We start from the raw sequence: 27,550 nt of genomic DNA on the forward strand, positions 1-27,550 counted from the left end.
GATGTGTTTGGAGTGTTTGGATCCTCAAATTATATCATTTAATTTCAAGTGTAGGTCTGAAATAGTCCAGGGATTTTTGTCTTTGTGTCATAAATCTGTTGACTCAGAGCTAGTTGTGTTGGTTGTTTGCAAAGAAGTTTCTCTCTGAACAAAGTACTACAGAGGAACAGACTTAAATATTTCAGTAACTGGGTCAGTCCTAGGCTTAGCCCATCCATTGAAATCTTTACAGGCAACTTATGGTAAAGATGCTGTGTTTTATTTTGGTCTACATATTTGTTCTTAAGAGGCTAATGTCAAATGTCAGATGTTTAAGAATCACACAAAAGAGGATTTAATAGATTAGCCTTTGTCTGATAGTCAGCAGTAGTGAGAACCCCTTAGTGTTGAATAAATTCAGAAGGAGTAACATTTTAGTTCCACTTTAAAGTTTCTAAAGTTATGAACAGGTTTTCTAGGTTATAGAAAAGGATTATACTAAACTACTGCTACTAGTAGCTATTTAACATTTTTTGAGCATTTACTATATGCCACATGCTGTGCAAAGCACTTTAAAGAAATTTAAATCTAATTCTGTCAGCATCCATATGGGGTAGGTTCTTCTTCTTGTATTATTACTATTATTCTCATTTTCCACATAAAAGTAGTGAACTTGGAGAAGTTAAGGAATTAGCTCATGATCATACCTATGAATAGGAATCCATTAATAGGAATTCAGATTTTTAAAATAAATGTTATTTGAAATATTATTTGTAAAATATGTTGTTGCTTCTTTTTAAAGATTGGCACCTGAGCTAACTGTTGCCAATCTTTTGTTTTTCTCCCCAAATCCCCCCGGTATATAGTTGTATATTTTAGTTGTGGGTCCTTCTAATTATGGCATGTGGGACACCACCTCAACATGGCCTAATGAGTGGTGCCATGTCCGTGCCCAGGATCCAAACCGAGGAAACCCTGGGCTGCTGAAGCAGAGCGTGCAAACTTAACCATTCGGGCACGGGGCCGGCCCCTGTAAAATATTTTTGAAAAAAGTATTGGTTAGCAACTATATTGCAATGTCCTGGACACATTGGAACCTGCATCTTTATTGGTTTCAACCATGTCTTCTCAGCCCCAGGGTCAGTTTTCCCGGTAAAACAAATGTAACCTGGGCCCCTAAATCCCTCCCTTACAAGGTGTCCCTATAAGGGGCAGCCCTCCTCTTGGCTGTCTGCTGGCGACCTTCTCTTCCGTATGGTTTCCTGTGCTCACCGTGGCTTCCAGGGGCCTCTGCTGATATTAGTCCTCTTGGCCTTCAGTAGTTCATCTTGGAGTGGGCATCTCTGTCCTCTCGCTGGAGCTGCCTCAGTGTTGTTGCAGCATCCCGATATGGTCCGAACATACCATGCCACTATGACGAACACCACATCAGAGTGGAGAGAGAAAACCAATCTCTGCCCATCTTACACTCATTTTCCAGGTCATGCATGAAAATGTTGTGCAGAACAACTCTGGTGAAACCTGACAGCACTTGGCTTGCTCGTTCTTGTCATTTCAGCCCCTTTTTTCTATGAGCAGTGCACATATCTCTAGTTATTTGGGTAAGAAGACATTGGAATTCACTTATTAAGCTGAGATTTGTTGAGCTATATTAAGTGCCAGCCTGTGCTTGGCACTAGATAGGCAATGGAGGAAAAAACCCAGAGGCCCTGACTTCACAGAGCTTACAGTCCGGTGAACTGAGAATACCCTTTGAGGCACTTAAAATATTTCCTCCTCTCTAACTGCCAATGAGTGATAGGTTTGTGAACTTGATGTGTTTTCTCCCCCTTTTGTACACTGCTTAAGAGGTGCAAGAGTGGTTGGTATTCCCCAAATACTTTCTCACGGGGTGGGAGCTTAAAGAGGGTCCAGATACAGTCTCTGCTACGAGGTTTATTGGGCCTCTCACAAATGAAACGGCAGCTGGTTGACCCTGCGCAGCACTCATAATTGCTGGAACTCACAGAAGGACTGTATTTCAGCTCTGGCCCTTGGACCCTTGCCACTTAGCTATTCCATTAGGTCATATATAGCATGTATTAAAAATTACAGCATAACTTTTCACCTAGTATCTCAGAAATTTAGAATTGTAAAGGACCATAGAAATCATCTAGTTGTTCATTCAGCAAATATTTGTTTAGTACCCACTATGCTTGCTGCTGTGATATTTCATCATCACGCAAAGGAGGAAATGTATTCAAAGATGAGGATATTTGTTCTCTTCTTGGAATTGGTAGAACTTGGTCTATGCTTCTGTTGTTTTCAAAGCGTATACTAAATATTCATTGAATGATTTCAAGACCATCCCTTGTATTAGGGTTCTCTAGAGAAACAGAACCAATAGGATATCTCTATCTCTGTCGATATATCTATCATCTCTCTGTCTGTCATTTATCTATTTATTGAGAGAGAGGGAGGGAAAGAGTTTTATTGAAACGTATTGGCTCATGTGATTATGGAGGCTGAGAAGCCCCATGATCTGCCATCTGCAAGCTGGAGACCCAGGAAAGCTAGTAGTGTAGAAAGCCAGTGGTGTGGATTCCAGTCTAGGTTTGAGGGCAGGAGAAGATGGATGTCTCTGCTCAATCAGTCAAGCAGAGAGTAAATTCAGCCTTCCCCTGCCTTTTTGTCCTATTCAGGCCCTCAACAAATTGGTTAATAGGAGAGCTATCTGCTGTACTCCTTCCACCAATTCAAGTGCTAATCTCTTCCAGAAACACCCTCACAAGCACACCCAGAAACATTGTTTAACTAGCTATCTGGGCATCCGTTGGCCCAGTCAATTTGACATATAAAATTAACCGTCACCCTTTGTCATTCCCACCTACAGGCATTCTAGCCACTGGAACCTTCTTTCACAGATAGTGTGTTTATGCACTCTCTTGCTTGCCTCCAATAGCACCATAGTATAGCAAGAGAAATCTTATGAACTTGCTAATATTTGATCAGCATTCAAACATTTTTGACCTAACAAAAGGCAGTTTCATATGGTTCAGCCTAACCCATCCCCTGCTGCCACACACAAATGCTTTTATTTGAAATCAAAGCTAATATTATTTCTCTCACTCACTTTCTCTATGTGAAGACACACACACGCATATACACATACACACATATAATTGTTTCTCCAGGACACATGACTAGTAAGGAGAAGACTAGGGCCACAACTTGAATTTTCCAAGTGTAGGGTTTGTGCTGGAAATTCTCCATTTGCCCTGCCGATTCACTCTAGATCTTTCCCCAAGAAGCTGTCCTCCCTAGACTGCATCAGCAGGGCTCCTTTGTCCCACGACTTCCAGCAGGAGATCAGAGTTCAGGAGAGAACTTTGAGACATTTATTCCTTACCTGCTTCCCTGCTTGACCCTGGCTTGGAAGGGTCTGTGCTCCTCCACGGTGGCCATAGCTCACGTTCCGTGCCCGGTCCCACAGCTATGCCCTCTGCCTGCTTCTGTAATCATCTCCCTGCTGGGGCAGGGGCAGTAAGAGCTTGCATTTTGTCAGCCCTGGGGAACTTCACTACAGAGTGTTGTTTTCCCTTAACTCTACCCTTGTGTTTGTTAACAGTCCCTTCTTGAATAGTCTCTTGGTTAATAGTCTCTTCAATTTTCCCTGGGCCTCTGCCATCCATCCATTTTCTCCAAGGTTCCTGACTGAGAGTTATTTCCTGGCTATGACTTCAGTTTGTGCATATATTAATTTATATTTGCTATGCATGTAAGATCTGAGGGCATATTTGCATAGCTTTTATACCTGCAGATTAGGGACTAAGATTTGTAAATGCCCTTGGGCAGGAAGAGCATCTAATACATCCACAAGTGCTACTTATTTGCACTTCTAATCTCAAAACTAATTGTTAATTATTAATTAGGGCCTTTTATCTTCACTGGAAGTTTTAAAATAAGAAAACGTGGCCAAGTTTCCTAATATGAAATGCAAGACAATATTCAAACATTTTGAATTGTTTCAAATTGTTACAAACTCCATTTTTACCATTGCTTTCCTATTAATTATTAGCTATGGGGCAAAACATTAAATCAAATAGAATATAAACTTGGCAGCTAATCTTTGCTAGTACAAGTGTTTTCCAGTGTTTAGTCTTTGCATGAGATGTATATAATTACATGCCACATGGATGGGAAAAAATGAATGACTGAATAAAATACTTTTAATACATTGGAATACCCTTTTGTTCTCTAGCTATATGTTGGCTTAAACCCCCAAAACTAGTTCATCACTAGAGCAGACATTTACTGAGCACTTGCTATGCATCAGTATTGTGTTCAATAATGTGGGACATTCAGAAGATACATGAGGAATCAGATTCTGGATTCTAGAAGACTCCTTGACAAGTTACATGCCCATTAAGCATTGGTTGGTAAGAATCAAAATGAAAACCCAGGTCTCGTGATTTTGGTTTAATCTTTCTTTTCATAAAACTGCATCACAGTCAGCAGGTACTCAGTGCCTGGCTAACGAGATATTAAGACATGAGAAAAGCAGTCTTCATGCATCCCCAACAAATTGTTCACTTTCACTTTGGGTAAGAGGTAAAGTTACCAGCTTCAGAGCTCTGTAAAATAAGCTAAGAGTTGTCAATAAATAAAAGTGCATGTGATATTTCACATCTGGATCTGCCATCTGTTCAGTCCTCATAGTGTGGGGTAGGAAACTCTAAAGACACATGGTCAGCCCTCCGTATTTACTTACTTTCTGAAAATATTTAATAAATACGTGATAATGAATTACAAAGCCATTTGGAAGACTGTATCACAGAGCCTCATCTCCCAAATTCCTTCCCAAAACAGAAGCTAGTTTTGACATTGTTTATAGGAGATTTCCAGGCTCCCTGTATGTGGTCAGGGGTCCAGGGAGAAGGGGAATGGAATATTAAAACACGTGGATTGGACTGGCCTATTGAGAGAGCCCTTGATAGATATGCCAAATGAAAGATATAAGGAATAGTGATTACTGACAAATCTTTGACTCTGTTAAATAAGAACCTAGAGTACTTAAAGTTTCCACAATTATTTATAAAGCTCCAGAAAATTTCAAAGGAAATGAAAATGATTTTAGACGTCAGGGGACATCTAATTACAGAGGTGTTTTTGTTTGTATTTTCATTTTTGGGTTTTTTTTTAAAGAATCATGTAAAGTAACCTCCAAGCCTGGAATAATATAATGTAAAGTCTTATATATATATCAGCAAACGTACAAATTACTTTAGTCAATGTTCCATTCCACTGTTCAACCACAGTTTCAGGGGCTGATGTGGAGATCTGACAAGTTCTTGGCAATTCCTGAATTGGACTCCTTCCACTGCGTAGGCTCTTCCACTTTAAACAGAAAAAGGTGACATAAAATTGTTTACTCTTTTGACGTATCTGCTGACTACTTCCTCAAAACCACTGAGCTACTGCCTGGTGAAATGATATGTCTAGCTTTTTCAAAGTTGGCTCTGCTTGGGCTTCAAATTGGTGCTGTGCTTCCTGGCAGCAAGGGTAAAAGGGAAATCGGAGTAAATTACACTGTTCTCGTATTATACAAAAGAAGGCTACAAATGGGGCTGGCCCCGTGGCCGAGTGGTTAAGTTCGCGCGCTCCGCTGCAGGCGGCCCAGTGTTTCGTCAGTTCGAATCCTGGGCGCGGACATGGCACTGCTCATCAGACCACGCTGAGGCAGCGTCCCACATGCCACAACTAGAAGAACCCACAACAAAGAATACACAACTATGTACCAGGGGGCTTTGGGGAGAAAAAGGAAAAAAAATTAAAAAAAATCTTAAAAAAAAAAAAAAAAAAAAAAAAAAAAAAAGAAGGCTACAAATGAGCTCTTTTGGAAAAGCAACAGTTTTCATAGTAATAACTTCTAAAAAATGTCTATTTAGTGAAAAAGAAGAACACATTTTCCTACTGCAAATTTAATCTGAAGAAATCAGTCTATTTGGTGAAAAAAAAGAACACATTTTCTTACTGCATATTTAAAGGATTATATAAACACTTCAACTCTTTTTAAGTTGTGATTGCCAAGAAAAAAGTTATCTTAATGACTCTTCATTTGTCACCTCTGGAAACAAGCAATTTGAGTATTTCTTTTGTTGTGATGTATTGGAACTTCATTAATGGGGAAGCTTTACAAATAGGCCATCGTTTTCTGAGAAAGATCATACTGTGCTAAATGAGATAGGGGAATTCATTGAACAGCTTGACTTCTGGTGACTTTTACTTAAGAGTGTGAAGTGTTTTAAATTAGACTATGTTAGTATTGATGAAACGTGCACAAGGGGGAAAAAGAGTTTAAAGGCTTTGTTTCATTTTGAGAGCTAGATAAATTATATAATTTAAAAACAAAGCACTGTGACCTGGCAGTAAGGAAACAACTGTCTTATGCTGTCGGAGAGAGTGGAAATTGGGGCAACCTTTTTGGAAGGTAATTTGGTGATGTCTATCAAATTTACAATGTGTCTACCCATTGACCTGGCAATTACACATACAGATTAGAATTTGCCCCTTGGTAAACTTGTAAAAGTACACCTAAATAGATGAATAAGAGCCTTCATTGCAATATTTTTGAAATAGCAAAAGAAAAATGTTACAAAAATAATCTGAATACACAGCAGTAAGGGAATGGTTAAATTAAAGGTGCATTCATTCAACAGAACACCCTAAGCCATTAAGAAGTATAAAGTAATTCTGTATATGCTCATATGGAAAGGACTCCAGGATGGATTAGTAGATAAATAAGCCAGAAATAGACTATTATAAGGTCTTTTTGAATAATTTGAAAAACAGAGATATCTACGTATATTGGTTTATGTAGATATATTCATATTTGTATCAATTTATATATTGAAGAGTCACATGCATCTGACCCATTGTGTGCTTATCTAGACTTCAAAAGGGAATATATAAGCATTGGCTTTGATGGAGAGAGTTCCTAGATGGGGGTAGATTGCTGGATGCTTTTTCTTTTCATGTGATAGCTTTCTGTACAATTTGATTTTTCTAATCATGCACATACAATGCATCTATTTTTTTTTAAATATCAGTATGAGTGTTCTGAAGTAAGTCATTATTGTTGGTCTTTACTTTCGTATACTTTAAAAACCCAGTAAAGGGGGCTGGCCCAGTTGCCTAGTGGTTAAGTTAGGTGCACTCTGCTTCGGCAGCCCGGGTTAGGGGGTTTGGATCCCCGGTGTGGACCTACACCACTCATCAAGCCATGCTGTGGCAGCATCCCACGTATAAAATAGAGGAAGATGGGCACAGATGTTAGCTCAGGGCCACTCTTCCTCAAGCAAAAAGAGGAAGATTGGCCACAGGTGTTAGCTCAGGGCCAATCTTCCTCACCACCCCCCAAAAAAACTAATAAATAATATTTTGCAAAATAATAAAACACTGTTGTTGAGGTGACCAAGGTCATGGAACATGACAGACTCTAGCCTGTGAAGGACTGTATTGTCAGGAAATCAACTCAAGTGGTCTATGTTATATTCTCATCACAAACAAGTCACTCTTGCAGCTCCCTTCCCCGTGTTGACAGTGCTTGTCTTAGCTGTGTGGAGGATAGAGCCGCTTGGAGTGGGACAGTTGGAGACATCATATCTACCTCCCCTTCTGAGGAAGAATATTTGAAATCAGTTATTAAATTGTTTTCGTTCATTCTTCATACTTCATAGATCTGACTTTGCATTCATACTTCATAGATCTAACTTTGATTCAGACTGGGGAGAAAATTTGTTGCATATTTCCCGTGGACCCTATAGTTTAACACATAGACTCTAGCTTGGAAGGAATTCCAAAAGGAAATGATAGAATGACTTTCTTTTGCTCTTTTGACTCGTTTCAGAATTGCGACTTCTCGTGAGCCCCTCTGTGTGTCTGGATCAGAGCACACCATTAAAGCTGAGTACTTCGAGTCACCTTTTAAAGACAGTGAAGCCACATATGTGGAAACCGTGGGACTGGAGGCGTGAACAGCTGTAAGCTAATCACTTTGAATTGTTATGTCCAGCGTACATTTTAGGAAACACCAAACAGATATGGGGGTTGGGAGGGTACATTTTAGATTATCGGATTCTGTTACATAAATTTTTGGCTATCTCTTCTTAATAAAGAGTGCCATCATTGATTTTCTTCTAGACTAATTCAACCCTCTCCTGCCATAGAATAAACATTTGGGTAAATAAGTCTCTTATCTAGGAAGTTACATTAGTGGAAATTGAATTTAAAACCTTGACGATGTGAAACTATAAAATTTTAACTTTCATTTTATACTCAAATGACATTGCCTTAGTCTATGAGTATGGCTGAATGCATCTTTTTTCCTACTTATTATTTTTTTATGGCTCCCCAGATCTAAGAAAGCAACTGTAAAGTACCCAGTTACTAAGTTACCTCCAGGGGAAGGATTTTAAAATGTAGATAAATTATAGTGAAAAATTAAGAGATTTAAATGATCTTATCCAAGACAAAAATGAGTTTGCCTCATCTAATTTTATAATTATTAAGTAGTATTTTCTCAGTTAACAGTATTTATTGAAGAATGTTATGCATCTTGTGCTTACCTAGACTTCAGAAGTTGAAATAGCACAATCTTTTCGCTGATAACACTTAGATTTTTAAAGTGTAGAAATACGGTGCAGGAAAGCAAATAGTTATACATTTTGGTATCCTTTATGATGAAAGTCTGTTTGTTTCATTACAAGACATTAAACTAGTGTTAGTTTTCCTATATAGACTGAAGTGTTTTCTTAATACTTCATCCCTTAAGTTGACCCTTAATTATCTGTGATAAGAGTTATTAGATGGCATCAAACTTGTGGTGAAAGTATTTTGGCATGTTTTTAGTGCCTTGTCCACCATTAAGAAATTTAACATCTTTTCTTGTCAAGGAGAAATGCACCAAAGGTAGGTGAGGGTAGAACCAGAAAATTTCAGGTGTTTCACTGCTCCCTAAACTGTAATTTGTATCACTTTTGGTGCAATGGTACCATATGTGACTAATTTAAATCTTTAAACCTTATTTTAGGTACTATTTTCCTACCTTTCTTTCTTTTTAAAAAATCTTAGATTAAATCTGCTGGAGTAGGGACTCTTATCAATTTGATCCCTTCTCTTTGTACTTGTATGTCCCCTGGTGGTGATGCTAATAAGCAGTGAAATTGTTTAAGGAAACCCACACACTGAAGGCTGGGGTCCAACAAAGGATACACAGGGTATACAAAGCTTTGAGGTAATTTATAAATTACATACTCACCCTCAATTGTGGAACATTAACTACATTGTTTTCTTTTTTAGAAATCAAACAACAGTCCTGGCTCCACATGAAACAATCTTTAGAGCTGAAGATCTGTCTGTGATTCTTAAAGCATATGTGTTGGTGACATCTTTAACCCCTTTACGTGCATTCATTCATTCGACTGGCACAATTTGGAATCCACCAAGGAAAAAACGCTTCACTGTCAAGGTAAAATTTCCATCGAAGTTGTAATTTCACCCAAAGTATGTTGCAGATAAGTAAAGTGAGTTGGGCTGCCTTTCTCCGACCTTTATGATTATCAAATCCCCTTGAGCAAAGATTTCATTGTATTGTAGCTGTAAGCAGAGATTTTCACTTAATAGGTGCAGGTTCAAAACTGAACTCGAAACAGCCTGATTCACTAGGAATCACAAAAGCTACATCTTTTTTTCTCAATTCATCATTTTAGTTTAGTCCTTTGACCCATTACACAGCTAGTTCTCAGCTGTAGTCTTTTTTCTTGACTTTCCATTTATTCAAGAAAAATATAGTCAGTACAACAAATCAAAATATAATTTTGCCCTTATGCTTTTTGCTTCATTCTTCAGAAGCATAATACCTATTTTGTTAAACCAGTCACTATGGAATAGTTGCAGAGGAAAAAGGCAGTGCTCTCAAGTGTGCTTAGTACAGTAAGCCATGGTGGAAAGGATGACGAGAAAGTTTCCAGGGAAGAGCTTAATGATAACCCCAAGAAGCTGAGTTGTAAAAGGTTCAGGGGCCGGCCCCATGGCCAAGTGGTTAAGTTCGCGTGCTCTGCTGTGGCGGCCCAGGGTTTTGCTGATTCGGATCCTGGGCGAGGACATGGCACCGCTCATCAGGCCACGTTGAGGTGGTGTCCCACATGCCACAACTAGAAGGACCTGCAACTAAGATATACAACTGTGTACCGGGGTAATTTGGGGAGATAAAGCAGGAAACAAACAAACAAAAAAAGGTAACTCAGGTTAACTCAGTTGAAAATAAGGTCTACTTGACAATGTATTTGGTAAATTTTAAGGAGTTTCTGATTTTATAGAAATAATTATTCAGAAGACAGGTAAGAGGAAATGAGAAGAAATTAAAGAATGTTCAAGTGTCTTAGCATTGTCAGGTCAAAAATTCCTTCAAAGAACAAATACTACATGGTCCTACTTAGAGAAGGAATCTAAAATAGCCAAACTCACAGAAACGGAAAATAGAATGGTGGTTACCAGGGGCTGGGGACAGGGGTCTGGGGAGGTGTGAGGGTAAGGGTACAAAGTTTCAGTTATGCAGGATGAGGAAGTCCTAGAGGCTACTGCACAGTATAGTGCCTACAGTTCATAATACTAGGTTTTTCTAAGAGGACAGATCTTACGCTAGGTGTTCCTATCACTAAATAAATAAATAAGTAGGGTGGGAGGAAATTTTAAGAGGGGATAGATATGTTTATCACTCAATTGTGTTGATGGCTTCGTGGATGTATACTTATCTCTTAAACTCACCAAGTTCTGTATATTAAATATGTGCAGGTTTTTATATCTCAATCAGAGTAAAGTGGTTAAAAAAAATAATGTACAAGTGACTTTCATAGTTTCAAGAGAATCAAAAGTGACTGAATCTGATGTTTTTCAGAATTTATCTTGCATAAACTGCATTTTAAGTTCTGAAAAATCTTCTGATTGTGAAAAATTTTTAATGATCCATTTAAATATTGCCAGTTAAAAAACAGACCAGCATGATAAAAGGTACAGGTGTTAGATTGACTAACAAAATGGATAGCTAACATTTTAATGAAATAGTATTGATGACTTAGCTCTTAAGGGTGCTTTATTTTAAGGATAATCATCCTATCTCAATTATATCGATATATAGACTTTTTAATTAATCATGAAAAAGTGGAATCTAATTTGGTTTGCCTTTCTTGTTATCTCCCATAAGTCTTTGCAGTAGCTTTTTATATTTCTCTAAGTACTTTTAATTATTCCCAAATTTCCTCTATTAGCTTGAATTATATGAAATTGCTGATATTTGGCCATTTTTCACCTCCAAAAAATTGCAATTTCATATGATTCAACCTAATTTTTGGAACTCAGGTATAGAGAAATACTAAAACCATATTCCTTAATTTGTGTCACATTCATGGATGCAATAAATATTTATTGAGCACAGACCAAAATCCCATTCTTGTGGAACTTACGCCACCAGTGTGTGCAAGACTCCTTTCTTGTTTTATCTATTTATTTAATCTAGTGTGTCCTTATTTCCCACTCAATTCCCCTCCCCTTCAAAAGGCCACCATTATAATGATTAATGTGTATCTTTTTGTATATATTCGTGTAAAATATGCATTTTTATTTTGTTATGCATGCATGTGATTTTAGTAAATAAATTGTATCACATTAGGTGTTTTTTTATTTTTCTAACTTTTTAAAAATGTACCACTATGTATTTTTAGGAAGGAACTGTCCACATTGCTATGTGAACAGCTGTGTTGCTTTTTAGTGACTTACAGTATTCCATGAAGTGTATTCCATTACAGTTTTCCTGTCCACTCCTCCAGTGACAGACATCTGGATTGCTGTAACTCTTAGCTAAAGCAAACAAGCTTCAAATGTACAAATCCTTGTATATGAACCTGCATGTGATTTTCTGGAGAATATGTAGTCAGCATTGGAATTGCTGGGTCATAGGATATGGCTTCATTTGATAGAATTCAGTAATGCCAGCTTGCCCTCCAGAATGCCTGTATCAGTTTCTATGCCATTGTTCGACTTTCCTTGTCCCCATGACTTGACCACCATTTGAGCTTTTCCAGCTTGTAACAAGTGAAAAGTGATACCTATCTCTTGCAAACAGCTCCATTTGTCATCTATCTTGTTAACTTTATCCACAGTGTCCTTTGTTGATCAGAAGTCTTCTATTGATTAATCAAATTAATTTTTCTTAAGTTTCTGCATTGGAGATTTTGTTCCAGAAATCCTTTCTTATTTCTAAGTCACAAAGATGTGCTTCTCCATTTTTTCTATTCCCTTTATAATTTTTCCTGGACATATAAATATTTAATTCAACTACAGTTCACTTTTGAACTTTTGATCCAGATTTTTTTCTTATGTAATCAATTCTGGTGAGCTAAAAACTCATCATTTCCCATGAATCTGACATCATCTTTATTGAGTAAGTTCCTGTATGTATATGGAGCTGCTCCTGAGCCCTCTTCTGTGCCAGCTGGCCTCTTTGTTTTTATTATTTTGGCAGTATAAGTATGTCTTATATCTGCCAGGAGAGGTTCCTTCTCTACTTTTCCTTATCAAGATTAAGTTAGCTATGTTATAGACATTTATTTCCTCATAAATATTTTAGAATAAAAGCATATTTTTTAAATCCTTCTGGAATTTCAATATATAGTGTCATTGAATTTATAGTTTAATTTTTGAAGAATTTGCTATTCATAATATTAAATCTCTGCATTTATTGATATCATTTTCTTTGTCCTTTATTAGAGTTTAAATTTTTTTCTCCACAGAGGTCTTATATGTTAAGTTTATTTCTAGATTCCTTAGAGTATTTGTTGACATTGTTTTTAAAATTATATTGTCTAGTTGCTCATTACTATGATAGAGAAATACTGGGGGTTTTTTTTCTGCTTTTTCTCCCCAAATCCCCCCAGTACATAGTTGTATATTTTAGTTGTGGGTCCCTCTAGTGGTGGCACGTGGGACGCCGCCTCAGCGTGGCCCGATGAGCCATACCACTTCCGCGCCCAGGATCCGAACCGGCGAAACCCTGGGCTGCCAAAGCGGAGCGCACGAACTTAACCACTCAGCCACGGGGCAGCCCCGAGAAATAATGTTTTTAAAGTTGAACTTCTATTTGGCAAATTTGTTCCAATAGTTTTACTATTAATATCATTGGTTTTACTAAGCAGATGGTCATTTTATCTGCAAATAAGGTCATGTTAATCTCTCTGCTTTTAATTCTCATATATGTTCTTTCCTTCTTTCTTTTCCTGTACTAATGTTGGCCAGAATCTCCAATACTTTCTTTAAAAGTAGAAACGATAGTGAGCACTCTTGGATTGTTCTTCATTGTAAAGGGAATTCTTTTCAAGTTTCTCCACTAAGTGAAATTCTTGCAGTCGGTTTTTGGTGTTTAAACTTTACAATCTCTGCTAAAGTAGTGAGAATAATACAATTAATCACAATGTAGCCATCATTGCCATTTCAACTATGAGAATTCGTGGGTAATCTTGCTTCATCTGTATTTTCTTCACTCTCCTTCCCTAACACTAGCTTATTTTGAAACAAATCCCAGAAGTCATATGATTTCATTTTTAAATCTTTTTAGAGTATAACTCAAAGAGATATGAATTTATAAACCTTACCAAGTCAAAGAAGTTGCCTTATATTTTTAGTTTGTTGGAAGTCTTCAACATAAAAAGAATTTGAACTTAACAAATGCTTTTTTCTGCATTGATTGAGATAATCGTGTGATTTTTCTCCTCCTCAAGTTTATGTGGTGTATAGTATTGCTAGATTTTCTTTTAAGAAAACCTCCCTGCATAATTGAGATAAAACCTAGTTGATAATTTGGGGCTATTTTTCAATACTCTGTTGGATTGGTTTAATTATGATTTTTATATCTATGTTCATGAATGATATCGACAGAATTATATTTTTAAATATTTCTCTTATCTGGTTTTTGCAGTTGAGATTATAGGAGCTCACAAAATAGAGCTGGATAACTTTCACTCTTTTTCAATTTTTTGGAACAACTTGTATAAGATAGAAGTTAACTGACCCTCAAGAATTTGGTACAAGTCTCTTGAAAAAATAGATTTGGAGGTTTTTTGCAATAGCATTAACATTTCAATTTGTTTAAAATATTTTGATTGATTTTAAGTTCTCAATTTCTGCTTGTGCAATTTGGCGTTTTTTAAAGAATTTATCAATTTCGCGTAGGTTTTCAAATTCTTTAGTGTATAGCTGATTACTATAATGCTTCAATTTTTATATCTGTGGTATCTATAGCTTATTTCATGTTTTTCGTTTTATGATATGTAGATATTTAATTTTTATTTCTTGATTAGAATTGCTGGGGTCTCTATTGTTGGTTAATCTTTTTAAAGAAACTAGTTCTTTATTTTGTTAATCTTTCCCATCATTTTGAAGTTGTTGCTCACAATTTCACAGATTTCTGCCCTTATTTTTGTTGGTTTTTGGCTTCTAGTTTTTTGCTTGTTTGCTCTTTTGTCCTTTTTATAGCTTCTTCATTTGAATGCTTGCCTCCTTTATGCTTAACATTTTTGTTTCCTGGTAAAAAAGGATAAAGCTATAAATTTCTTCTATATACTGCCGTAGTCACGTCCCATAAATTTCAAATTATTTAGTTCTCAGTGTTTCTTAATATTTCTTATGTTTGCCTTGTTTAACTCAAAGTATTTAATAACATTTTTCAGTTTCTAAGTATAAAATTATTTTTAAATTATCCTTTTGTTTTGAATGTCTAATTTATTGGATTATTATCAGAAATCATATTCTGTATGCTACTGGTATCTTGAAATTTATTGAGGCTTTCCTTTATTGACTAATAACCTTTCTATTTAAAACAAGTCTTCCATGAGTGCTTGAAAAGGAAAACTCTACATGTGAGTGTAGAATTCTATCTATATTTAAAGGCTTATTAAGTACGTATTAATTGTATTTTGCAGATGTCTGGGTTTTTTTCTGCTTGATCTAACAGTCGCTAAGTGGAATGTGTTAAAATCTCCAGCTACAGTTGTTTGTCTATTTCTCCCTGCCATTCTGTGCTTAACTATTTTGAAGCTATATTATTAGTTATCTATTTACTTATGATGCCTATATCTTCTTTCTCCATAGTTCCTTAACTAAAGGTATATACTATATTCGAAAGGTATATAATACCTTTCTTTTGTCTTAGGATACTATTGCATTAATTTCTGTTTTAGTCAGATACTAAGATTACTATGAGCTTTCTTTTGGTTCATATTTTTGTTTTCCCACATACATATTTTATTTTTACCCTTTCTACATGTCTTTATATTAAATGTATCTTTTCATAGTTAATATATTCTGGGAATTTATTGTTTTGATCCAATCTGAGAATCTCTGTTTTTTAATTTATTATTTTTAACTGAGTTTCATAGACTGTGATTATGTTAGGACTTATTTATTTATTTCTTTAGTATTCATCCTTTTTGTTTCTTTTTAAATATCTTTTCCTGCTTTTCACTGTAAAGCTCAACTTTTCTCAAGTTTAAAAGTTATGCATTTTTAATATATGTAACATACGGTGGTCACCCTTCATTGAAGACATGCACATGTTTATTTTCTCATTAATTATTATTAAACTTTTCAAAGAATGTAGAGTTTTAGTTCTGGTGGAAATAATCATTTTTTTCCTTTTATGGTCTTTTTTTCCTTCAAAAGGAAAACAAAACAATAAATTTTATCAAGGAGTGTGTCACCTTTCCTTCCCCTGTTTCATCCTCCTGGATTTGTTTCTTTTCTTAGCGAGTGTTTGCAATTTGGCTGGAAGTCTTTACTGTTTAATTCTGGGAAATTTGTTTTTATGATTTCTTGAAGTATTTTTGCGCACTCTTTTTTCTTTCTTTCTTCTGTTCACATTTTGACCCCTTCATCTCCTGCACTGATATCCCTTAAGAACTGTGCGCATTTTTGCTTACATCTATTGATTTCTTACTATATTTCCTCTTAGTTCTTTTCAATGATTCTTTTTCCATATTTCATTTGCTACTGTCTTCCAATATTTCCGGGAGTATATTAATCATGCTTATTTTAAACTCCTGGTGCATTAAACTCCTAGTCCAGTGCGCTATCCATTGCACCACTGCGCCCCTAGTCCTCTAGTTGTAGTAGCATGACATATGTCATTCAGTTTATTGCCTTTCTTTTCAGGTAGCTGTACTTTTCGTGTGTCCCCTATTTTGTCCTTTGAGTGTAAGTTCTCTTGCAGATACTATTTATTCTGGCCGTTATAGTGTTTGCGGAAGGCCAGTCCTGCAGGTGAAGCCTCGGAGAGGGGAGAGGATGAATTCTAGGCACCATAAAACCACTTTCGACCACTTCCCCCTGCTGCTACTGTAGCAGGCAATTTCTCTGGTCAGAATTTCACCCACTAAACTCTGAGGAAGTGCCCTGGGAGGAGGCATTTCCCATTATTATAATCCCTCAAACTCGGGGTTTGTGAGAGAATAGAGTGGAGGAGTGAATGTCGACTGTGATGTAATCTCGCGTGGCTTTATCAACGCGTCACCTGAGCAGGACATTATCCCCAAGAAATGGAACAACCTCAATCTTGGGGTGGACTTCATGTCTTTAACAGAGAGGGAGCAGAAGGTGATTGTCCCAGGGGATCACAGGGCAGAGGCAGGAGTACAACAAAAATACTTTCCTCCAGTCTGTCCGCTCAGAGAAGCCTTCAGCAGCCCCCCTCCCCAAACTCCAGCCACCCCTGTCCATTGCCACCACTGGCCAGCCCAGTTCAAAACAGCTTTTGGAATCCGTTCCACACAGGTTTTTATTTTTTGGGCTTTTTTTGTTAAATTCATGCTTTATCTCATTTCACCTATACTAGTTCACTATCTATCTTGAGAGGACGTTGAGACTCCTAGATATTCCAAGTAACTTTTTTGTTTTTTTCTTTTTTTCATTATTTAAGCCATTTCCCCTGACCTTAGTAGAAATGACTGGTAGAAATAATGCGTTTTTTTGGTGATAGTTTTTATGCATTTCCTGAAGATAAATCATGAGAAAAGGAAGCTCTTTGTGATTTGATTTGCTTTAGATTTTCAAGCTTTATTCACTGTTTTGTTTCTTATTCCTGTCTTTGTTGTGTCTGCGGGACAGATGCAGGCCGCAGTGGTGGCACAGGAAAGCACTCAGTTCTTGTCATTTTCATCCTCTCCTTGGGATTTGTCTTTTCAAGATCTTGCCTGATTATTCCGGACAACGCTGTTATCTGCCCTCAAAGGGAGGTAGTGCAGCTTCCTGGGTTAATGTGCCAGAGAGTGATTATTTTCTTACAAGGTCAAAGTTACACTTGATGCTACAGATAGATTTCAAAAAACAAGGGAATATTTATTTACCCTTCAACTGAAGTATTTATTGCTTCAGCTAAAATAGATTGTACTTATCTGTTAAATCTCTTGACCATCCTCCAAAATACTGCTTCCTCCTGATATTTTTAGATGTGAAAAAAACCACAGAAACAGTTCTCAATGCTAATGTGGAAGACAAGACCAAAACCCACTTTAAAGACGAACCCCATGACATCAAAATTTTATCAAATACTGTTCTTAAATTCCAGAAAACATTGTGTGTGTGTGTGTGTGTGTGTGTGTGTGTGTGTGTGTGTACTGAGTCCTGAATTCAGAAGCTAAATTACTTAGTTAAATCAGTGGTGATTTATTCACTGTGCAGTGAGGCAAGCCCACTAAACTGGTTATCAGTGGCCATTTATAGAATATTCTGGCAGCTAAAGGAGGTATGAAAGTAATAACAGATATAACTATGAGCTCATTTATTTCCAATTAAGTCTGCTGCTGAGACGTTTTATCTTCTAAAGCTCTGGAGAGAGTTGAAAAATATTAAGAAATGCAAATTCGAGACATAATGGAAAGTAGAAGCTTTGTAAACTAAATTTTTCTAAAATCCCCTTCTATACAATAAAAATAATTTAAAATTTGTGTTAGATGTTTCCAAAGGATGTTCACATTTAAAAGGAGGAGGGAGATGGAAAAAGGGAAAGAAAATGAATAGCAAATGCAGGATTTGCTTACTATAGCCTGTGATCTGATTTTAAGGCAACCATTTTTACTGCTTTTAAAGCAATGTCATTTTCTTGGTGAATATAATAAATCCAATTTCAAGCAATATTTTATTCAAAAATTTCTCTAAAAAGCTCTCAATTAGAATATAAAACACTCCAGTTATATCTATGAATTCAAAAGGAGAACAACCATTCTAACTATAACTTCCTTCACCTGTGTCCATGGCTGTCTATATACACAGGTCATATAGATTAACTGCAAGAAATATTGTAAATTTAAATTTGGTTCTTAGAGTACAAAGTCACAAGTTATCCCTCCATCCATTGTAAAGTTATCCAACAGGGAGGAAACTCTCATATCTGTAACTTCTTTATGACGTCTGGAGAGTCTTTATAGCTGTGATTGTAGCTGACTGCTTTTATGAAAATGTATTGTTGGAGTGATTTGTGACTTCTGGCAGGAAGACCTGTGAAAACTCTTACTTTGTCTAGTTGAGATATAACTTAAATGAATTCATTGTTTGATCAGCCATCCCACATTTAAAGATGTTCATTTGTTGATACTAGGTATTCAAAAGTTATGTGAAGAGGATTCCTTGAATGTCATCAGCTCTTGATAAAGGTGTCTTAGATTGAATTCAATTGAAGATCTTTTAAAAATGTTTAACTGTGTGAGGTGTTGCCAAGTCTGTTTAATCCCTACCTGTTCTAATTCAGCCTATATTTTGCAATGATCTTCCAGTGGCTTTCCAGTAAATGCGATAGACAGACATCATAACCTAAATTTCTGGGCAGGACCACTTTGATAGAAAGGGGAAAACACAGGACATTGGAGCCTTTTCTCAAGTCAGTGAGAATTGTCTCTACTGGAAACCCAAGTTAAAGCAAGCTCCTGCCCCGTCTGAGGCTCTGAATCACCAGCTCTCTACCACCGCTGCATTGGCCTTTGGGGGGCCATTCTTCCATTCCCTGTGCCTGCACTTCCCCCTCACATGCATGCGATCAGCAAATGTGCGCAGAGGAGAGAGTGAACTTTGGCGAAGTGAGTAATGTTATTATTTACAAGGACCCTTTTTAGAGAGTGCATATATCTCTTATTCAGTTTTGGAAGTATGACACAGTTGCAGGGATGAAGTTAGCCTCATTTGTCGTCAATATTTATGCAGCGCCTTTCATAATGTCGGGTGAGATAGCTCATATATTCCCAGGGTAAAAATGAGTAATGTCTTTGGAAGCAGGTGTAAAGTTACAGTAGGGGTTTTCGACTTTAGGAAGTGTTCTTCTCCTGGTCGTCATTTTATGTCTAAAACTGCAGACTATGGAACAGACCTTGTAAAAGACTTTTTCACTGAGCATCTGGTCTTTCTGCAGGCCTGGGAGATTTATGTCAGCTGTAGAAAGAATGTGAATAAAAGCTTACTCCTGGGAGTTCGTAAAATGAGTTGATGTATTACTTAATCTACTCTTGCTCGGATTAAATTTAAAAATTGCATCAGGGTGTTCATTTTAAAGTATGATTTTATATAAATAGAAATTATAGATAACTGGCATAAAATTAAATAAACAAACATGTGGCTAAAGCTGACTTATAATCAAAACCAAAATCATAATTGCAAAATAACACTTCTCTCATCAGCCCACGTTGGTGTTAAATATTATTTCAGATATGTGTTTGCTCTAGAAAAAGAATGATTGTTTTGCAACTGCGCATGATTTTAAAGTGCATCAATGCAAAATAACTTTTTAGTATTCATGGCAACTTTTGTTCTGTTGATGGCAACTTTGTCTCATTTTGAAAAATTTCATTCATTCATTTCATTTATTCATTCTCCAACTTTGTTTCATAAAACTTTTGTCAAGTAATTTTGTGCATTCATTAATTCTTAATGCTAAACCTGGATTATTACCCTAAATAGGAAGAAAATTATTCATAAGCATTGTCATGTTTATTTGATCAAAAATGATCATTTAAACACATGACTCTAAGCTTTAGAACAGCAGGAAATGTGTCCGTATCCCCAAAGCCTTGGGGATAAATATCAAAAAACGTTCATCATTGAATGATTGCCTATCATTATCATTTTCATTAAAGGTACCTTATTAATTGTAACATTCCAAAAACTCTCATTTTGGGAAAATATGATTTGAATAGGTTCTTCAACAAAAGATAAATATGATGAATTCACATACAACATCTTTGTTACTGCAAACGTATCTCTTCTGAACTAATACAGTGACCTGATTGATACATATGTGCAAATATAATTAACTGACATGTATGCATTATATATATTTTATATATATATATAATGTGTTACAGTGACAATATAAGGTAAAACATAACCCTAATGAATAAATTTGCTAATTATCATTTCCTTTAATACTAGAAAACTGATGGATAGGTGTTACTTATATATCCAGAAAAGTGAAGGTTAGCTAATACTCTTGGATTTTAGTGTGAAATCAGGAGAGGTAAATGAATTCCTTCAGAATGCTTGAAAGATGGAAAAGGGAATGCCTCAGTGGCATTTTGGATGTTAGGACGTATATTTCCCTGCTCCTTGGCTCCACCCCCTTCCCTTGTCTAGTTCAAAGCCTGCTTCTCTCTGGCGCCGTCTAGTGGATGCCTGCGCAGGGATGAGGACGGGGACCAGCTGAGGACTGGTAAAGAGCAAGTGTTATTTCTCCAACTGGAGCCTAGGAGTCAATGGTCTGTGAACATCTTGGAAATTCTTATTAGTTAGTCTATGCAGGCTCTTCCTTTTTCTGCCTTTGCCCAGCACAGGAGTGTTGCTCTGATTTCTGTTACACCTTGCTGATCATAGGTTTATAGAATAAACAAGTTTTTAGGGTAAAATATGAGCATGGAAAAAGAGGACCAGTGTAAGCAATGTTTCAAATACTTTAAGAATCCACAGAGAACAGCACCATGTTAATTTTTGAGTTCAAATACTTTAAGAATCCACAGAGAACAGCACCATGTTAATTTTTGAGTTACTCATTATTTCTTTAATAGATGAGCTAGCTACGCCAGAAATATGTCCACAGACAGAGCGGCTGTGTAATCCCTTCCTTCACTACCCTCTACACAATACAGAATTAAGATGGAGCTTTTGGTAGTGGACTTGTGAATTAAGGCAAAACTTCACGCAGTCTTCCTGAATTTTTCCACTTCTGTGCAGACATCTGGAGAGTTACTGAATTAATTTTATAAATCTTGATTCCTGGACTTTGACCACAGGGCTCGCCTGAGTTTTCCATTGCTGTGGTAATGATAAGTGTCTTCTGAGGACAGGAAAATATACTGGGAGAAAAAAAATCAGATGAAGTCAGCAAAGAATCAGGAGAACAAAAAGGAAGAAGAAAAATTTACTTGCCTAACTAAGTTTAGAATTCTTCAAAGAAGAGATTATGTTTATTTTTTATTTGCAAAGGAAATAGGGGCCAGCCTGGTGGCATAGTAGTTAAGGTCATGCGCTCCACTTCGGCGGCCCCTGGTTCCTGGGTTCTCATCCTGGGTGCAGGCTTACGCACCACTTGGCAAGCCACACTGTGGCAGTGTCCTGCATACAAAGTAGAGGAAGATTGGCACAGATGTTAGCTCAGAGCTAATCTTCCTCACCAAAAAGATAAAATAAAAAAATAAAAAGGAAACAAACTTTCAGTGCCTCACACAATACTAGTACTCAGCAGGCAGAAGGAGAGATAAATGGCTTGGAATAGACTCCACTGCACTCATCACATTGCAGAAAAAAATAATTAGCAATAAAAATAACCCTTTTACAAAGTGGTATGTGAATGCAAAGTAATAACAGTGAAGACAATGGCAGTAAGTGTTGCCCCCAAATTAAGTACTTTAATGCTTAAGAGTATTATAAAATATGTACCCCGTGGAGAAGACAGATGATGTTTACATTTTAACTTTGGGTATAGAAACAAAATAATTTCCCACCAGTACATTTTTTTTTTCCTTTTTCTCCCCAAAGCCCCCCAGTACATAGTTGTATATTCATAGTTGTGAGTCCTTCTAGTTGTGGCATGTGGGACGCCGCCTCAGCGTGGTTTGATGAGCAGTGCCATGTCTGCGCCCAGGATTCAAACTGAGGAAACACTGGGCCGCCTGCAGCGGAGCGCGCGAACTTAACCACTCGGCCACGGGGCCAGCCCCCCACCAGTACATTTTGAAGCTTATTATGTTTGTAATTTTAACCATTTCTGTTAAAAATTTCCTTTATTCTTTGACATCTATCTCAAAGGCTGTGACAAATCCTAAATATAAAATATCCCCAACTGTACCGACTAGGTAAAGCTGATTTGTCTGCTAAAGGAAGACAGACTTTTGCTTCAGGAGAAAATCTGACTTGCATTTGTCTTATGTGATTTATGCATTGTAAGTTTAAAATGAAGTACAGCCTTTTTCTTCCCATATATTAAAATGTGGTTTCAAATTTGAAAGAAACAGCAATCTTTTGTCACCAAGGCAACCTATATAGCTATGAGAGAAAGCAAAACACAAATACTGTATTGCCCTCAAGTGATCTTTTTCGGTATTGCACTAACAGCCTGAGCTGTCCAACAGTGAAAGGGAAAAAGAAGGCAAAAATGCTTAGACAGCAAAGCTTTGACCTTTTTCTTTCATTGCATTATCATATTTATTTTTAGGATGTTATCTGATAATCCATCCTTGTGGTGGGGAGGCTATATTACTAAGTAGAGAATCTGAATGGTGATAAATCTACAGTACGATTTAAATTGCCACAGGGCCACAAAATTATTTGGAATGCTTTCAGCATTTGTCAGTCATTGGACATTGTTTTTCCATTTAAGATGATTTTATGATACACCAGGTTTTAAAAAATTACCATAAAGTTAGCACTAGCATTTTAGACTTAGCATCTGAGAATGCATTACTTTTATCCATTATCTTTTGTGTGTACTTGTTTGATTTCAACTTGAACCTCACATCAGCTTAATTTGAATTCCTTTGAATTTTGTAAATGACCTAATATTGTCGTATGGAACTGCAAATATGTCTTTCATTTCTCTGAGTGCTAGTAAGGCAGATAAAGGTGGATTCTCAGAATTCTGCACACATACGTCTTGCTGCGTTCTATCTACTGCAATATCTAGATATATTTCATTGCTTTTGTTAGTTCTATCTCTATGGAGCATCTGCCTGTAAGGCAGTTATTCTCTGACTTCATCATTTAGTGATATGGAGCATTCCTCTACCCACTATTCTATCCTCTTTGTCTCATAACAGCTTGTCTTCTCGCCCCCACTGCCGTGCTTATGAAACCAGTTCTTAGAAGCTCTCTGAAACAGGTCTTTAAAATTTGGAGGAAAGGACTGCAAACAGGAGAAGAAATCCTAAGTGTCCCTGTGTTTATATATATCTATATTCTGTGTGGCTTCCCTTCTAAACCAGCCTCCCTATGCCTGGCGTCTTGTCTTCCAGAGTCCAATTAGTTTCAGGTACCACAGCCTCATCTACCTGTTTAAAAAAGTATTGTACCAAAATGATTTCTATCCGGAATTTTTTCCAAATGCATTTGAAAGGTTTGAGAATTTTCTCATGTGCTTGATTACCAAAGTCATCTACATAAAGAACGTGTATTCAAGTCACAGAGTGAAATCATTATTCTAAACTCAGAACTCACAGAAGAAAAACATTATGCTAAGGAAATATATTACATTTTCAAGCTTTCGAGGAGTTACTGTTAAAGTGAAAAGAAGTGTGATTTAAAAATATGAATAGGACAATGATGACATCCTTTCAGTCGGAGTGATAAGCGAATATCCAACTGCACTTTTACTCTAAAGGAGAGGGAAATAAATCACTCGCCTTGGATCTGTAGTGCTAGATCTACAGGACTAAAAAGAAAAGTCCCAAGGCATGACCTCTAGTGGCTGGGGATGGGCGCGCTGAGGTGCCAACTGTATGACCTCAGGCAAGTCTTTCAATCTCTGTGAACCACTTTCTCTATCTGTAAAATAGGAACAGTTCTCTATGGGTTAAATGAGGTTTTTCTTCCTTCTACAAATATTTACTGGGTACTCCCATGTGTAGACATTGTGTTAGGTTCCAGTGATATAATAATAAACAAGGTAGAGTTCCTGCTTTCATGGAGTTTATTCTTGTATTGAGAGGTAGATGAAATACAGATAAAGAGCTAATTATACATATGTAAAGAAATACTGATAATTGTAGATTTTTAATATAGTTAGGAATGAAATGAATAATGATGATGTGTAGAGAGTGACTGGGTTGCCCACTTTATGAGAAGTAGAAAGATCTTCCTGACTAGGTGACATCTGAGCTGTAGTTCATGGGGGGGACTAAGCCTCGTTGGAAGAGCTAGTGATGAAACACACCCAGCAAATGGACAATTCCAATGTCTTGAGGTAGGAGAGTCCTTGCCCGTTCACAGAACATCACAAGCAGTGGAAGTGCATCATTTTGAACAAAAGGGAAGTGATATTGGTAGAGAGGAGGAAGTAGAGAAAGGGTAGGTTCAGTTCACACAGGACTTACAGACAAAGTAAGGAATTCGGCTTTTATTTCTATGGGCAGAGGGACACCACTGAAAGAGGGTGAATAGGGGAATGCCATAATTTGCTTTACCTTTTCAGGCCCGCTCTGCTGCTGTGTGGAGAACAGATTGTATAGGGTTGTGAGGGGATGCAGAGAAATCAGTGGCAAGGCTATTCAGGAGTCCAGGTGAGGACGATGGTGGCTTGGACTAGTTGGTGAGATCATGGTCTAAAGAAAGACACAAGTGGATACCTTGTGGAGAAATAAGAATTGGTGATGAGCTGAGAAAGAGGATAGACAGAGATGGCTCAAAGATGGCTCTTCAGCCATTATTTGAATGGTGGTGCCCTTTCCTGAGATAGATCCGATGGAAGGGAGTGGGACAGAGAATTGTGCAATGAAGAAGTAGAATGGGAGACAGGTTCCTGATCTCACAGCAGCTTACCCATGTATGTGGTTCCTACCCATTTGTCTGGTTCTTAAGCCTCCTTTGCTCTATACCCTGCCTGAGGGCCCTACACAGGGAAGTTCTTGCCTTGAGAATTTGGTGCTTCTTTACTCGTTCAGTTTCTCTCCCTGCCAATCTCCTCCCCATGCCCCTCTCCCTCCTGCCATTTCCAGCAGAGGTATCCTATCACTTCTAAAACAAGAGAAGGATAACTAGTTACTTGCTCTTCCTAGTGTGACAGGCAGGCCTCATGTGTCCAGGTCCCCATTACTGTAAAAACAGCCTGAGCAGAAGTGCCTGTTTCTCAGCCATCGTGAGTTTAAGGGTTATTTTCAAATAGATGGGATCTCAAATCATAGGTCAGTTCCCTTGAAAGATAGTAGAGCGGTCAACTATGATGTATTCAGATAAGAAGATGAGAAGAGAATGCTTAGGAACTGCCTACCCCAGAAAGGATTAAATCTATTCAATGTGTGGGATGGAAGCCAGAGTGAAGTTGGAGGGGTTTGAAATGAGGAAACCACACCAGAAGCAGCAGGCATTAGACTACACTCTTAAGCACTGAAAATAAATGTGAAGTTCTCAGATTACCTTCTCCCTCATATGGGAGGTTTATAGGAGACAGAGATGCAGACGCCATTTCAAAAAGAGAAGAAAAGAAGACAGAATTTAAATAAACAAAAAGCAAATTAAATTAGTTAGCTTTTGCAACATAAACCACCTTTGAACAACAAATATTTCTTATGTCTCATGATTCTGTGGTTGGCTGGACAGGCTCTGCTGATTTATATGAGTAGCTGACAGTTCAGTTGGGGTTAGATGGTCTAGCCTGGCTTCACTCATGCCTGGCTGTTGGCTAGAGTCTTGGGGATGACTTGGCCATGTATTTCTTATCATCTTGCAGGCTGCCCAGGGTTCTTTCATATGGTGGCAGTGTCAGGGTTCCCAAGAATAGCAAGTGAGCAAGCCCCAAAGGCCAAGTTCTTTTCAAGTTTTTGTTTGTATAATGGTTGAATGGTGTCCCAAAAAGATATATCCACATCCTAACCCCCAGAACCCGTGAATGTGACCTTATTTAGAAAAAGAGTCTTGGCAGCTGTAATTAAGTTAAGGATCTCAAAATGAGATCATCCTGGATTATCCAAGTGGTGCCTAAATCCAATGACGCATGTCCTTATAAAAGAAAGGCAAAGGGAGATTTGGCACAGACAGAAGAGAAGACACACAGAGGAGAAGGTCATGTGAAGATGGAGGCAGAGATTAGAGTTATACACCCACAAGCCAAGGAGTGCCTGCAGCCTCTTGAAGCTGGAAGAGGCAAGGAATGATTGTCCCCTAGAGCCTTAAGAAGGAATGTGGCCCTGCCAACCACCTGGATTTTAGACTTTTGGCCTCCAGAATTGCGAGAGAATAAATTTCTGTTGTTTTAAGTCGCTGGGTTTGAAGTAATTTGTTAAAACAGTTTGCATCATATTTACTAATGTCCCACTGACCAAAGAAGATCATATGTGCCAAAGCTAAGATTCAAGGGATGAAGAAATAGACTTCACCTCTGGCGGAAGTGCAAAAGCACACCGCAAGAGGGTGTGCCTACAGGGGTGGGAAGAATTCGTGACCAGTTTTTGCAAACTACCACACCAATGAAAAGAAAGATTTTCACTTTATAGCAGATTAGCGACAGGTTTCGCAGAATAGAATTTAAATGTGAGAACAGGGAAGTAGTTAATTAGGGGTCAGGAGACAACAAGAGAAAGGAGGGGGAAGGTATCTTGTCTGGTGACTTCTCTACTCTCAGATGAGAATGAAGCTTCTAATGGTTGAATGTCCTTCATCAAGTAAGGTGGAGAAACAATATAATCTCCCCATAATAAATTGGTGAGAAATTAATGTATTTAATCTATTCCTTCGTGCATGAATAAAATTTTTGTGTTTGATGACAGAGTCAAAAACAACTTAAAGGAAAATCAATGTTGACTGTGTCAATAATTGTTCATAGTCAATTCAACTGAGTTGTATTCTAAAATTGTCTAAAGGATACCTATGTGTTGGGCAATGTGGAGAGGGACTCAAAAGAGAAATGCTGGTTCTTCCCTTCAGGGAACTCTCCAGTGAGTCGGGGAGAAAGACATATTTATAAGTAACTCTACAGAGCAGAGTGCAATAAGTGGCTGAGTTACTGGGCTAGTCAAGTGTAGGAGAGAATTATTTAGCCTGGGGAAAGTGAGGTAGATTTCACAAAATAGGTAGTATTTTTTTCCAAGCTTGGAAAAATGAATAGGGCTTCCCTGGGAATGGGGCAAGGATGTTTGCATTTACTTTGGAAAGACATCAGGAAGCATGCAGGTTGAACATAGGTTATAGTCTCACATGTATGAGCTGGCTTATTTGGCTAGTTTGTGTATTTATTTTGAGGTGGAAAGAATCCGTAGATAGCCTGAAGTGGGAGGGATGGAGAAAGAAGGAAGGGAAAAAGTCA

The 27,550-nt window shown here is 37.4% G+C and overlaps 1 protein-coding gene across 7 annotated transcripts in view; it reads left to right on the forward strand.

Moving 5' to 3' along the window:
* Positions 1-27,550, forward strand: part of CPED1 (cadherin like and PC-esterase domain containing 1) — a 272,369-nt gene that overhangs the window by 82,575 nt on the left and 162,244 nt on the right. For all 7 annotated transcript variants that reach the window (XM_070616405.1, XM_070616407.1, XM_070616409.1 and 4 more), the window contains exons 6-7: positions 7,868-8,000; positions 9,319-9,487. In XM_070616405.1, coding sequence (XP_070472506.1) covers positions 7,868-8,000; positions 9,319-9,487 — 302 coding nt within the window. The remainder of the gene's footprint in view (positions 1-7,867; positions 8,001-9,318; positions 9,488-27,550) is intronic.

This window comes from Equus przewalskii, chromosome 4, assembly GCF_037783145.1.
Source record: "Equus przewalskii isolate Varuska chromosome 4, EquPr2, whole genome shotgun sequence".
Lineage (NCBI taxonomy): Eukaryota > Metazoa > Chordata > Mammalia > Perissodactyla > Equidae > Equus > Equus przewalskii.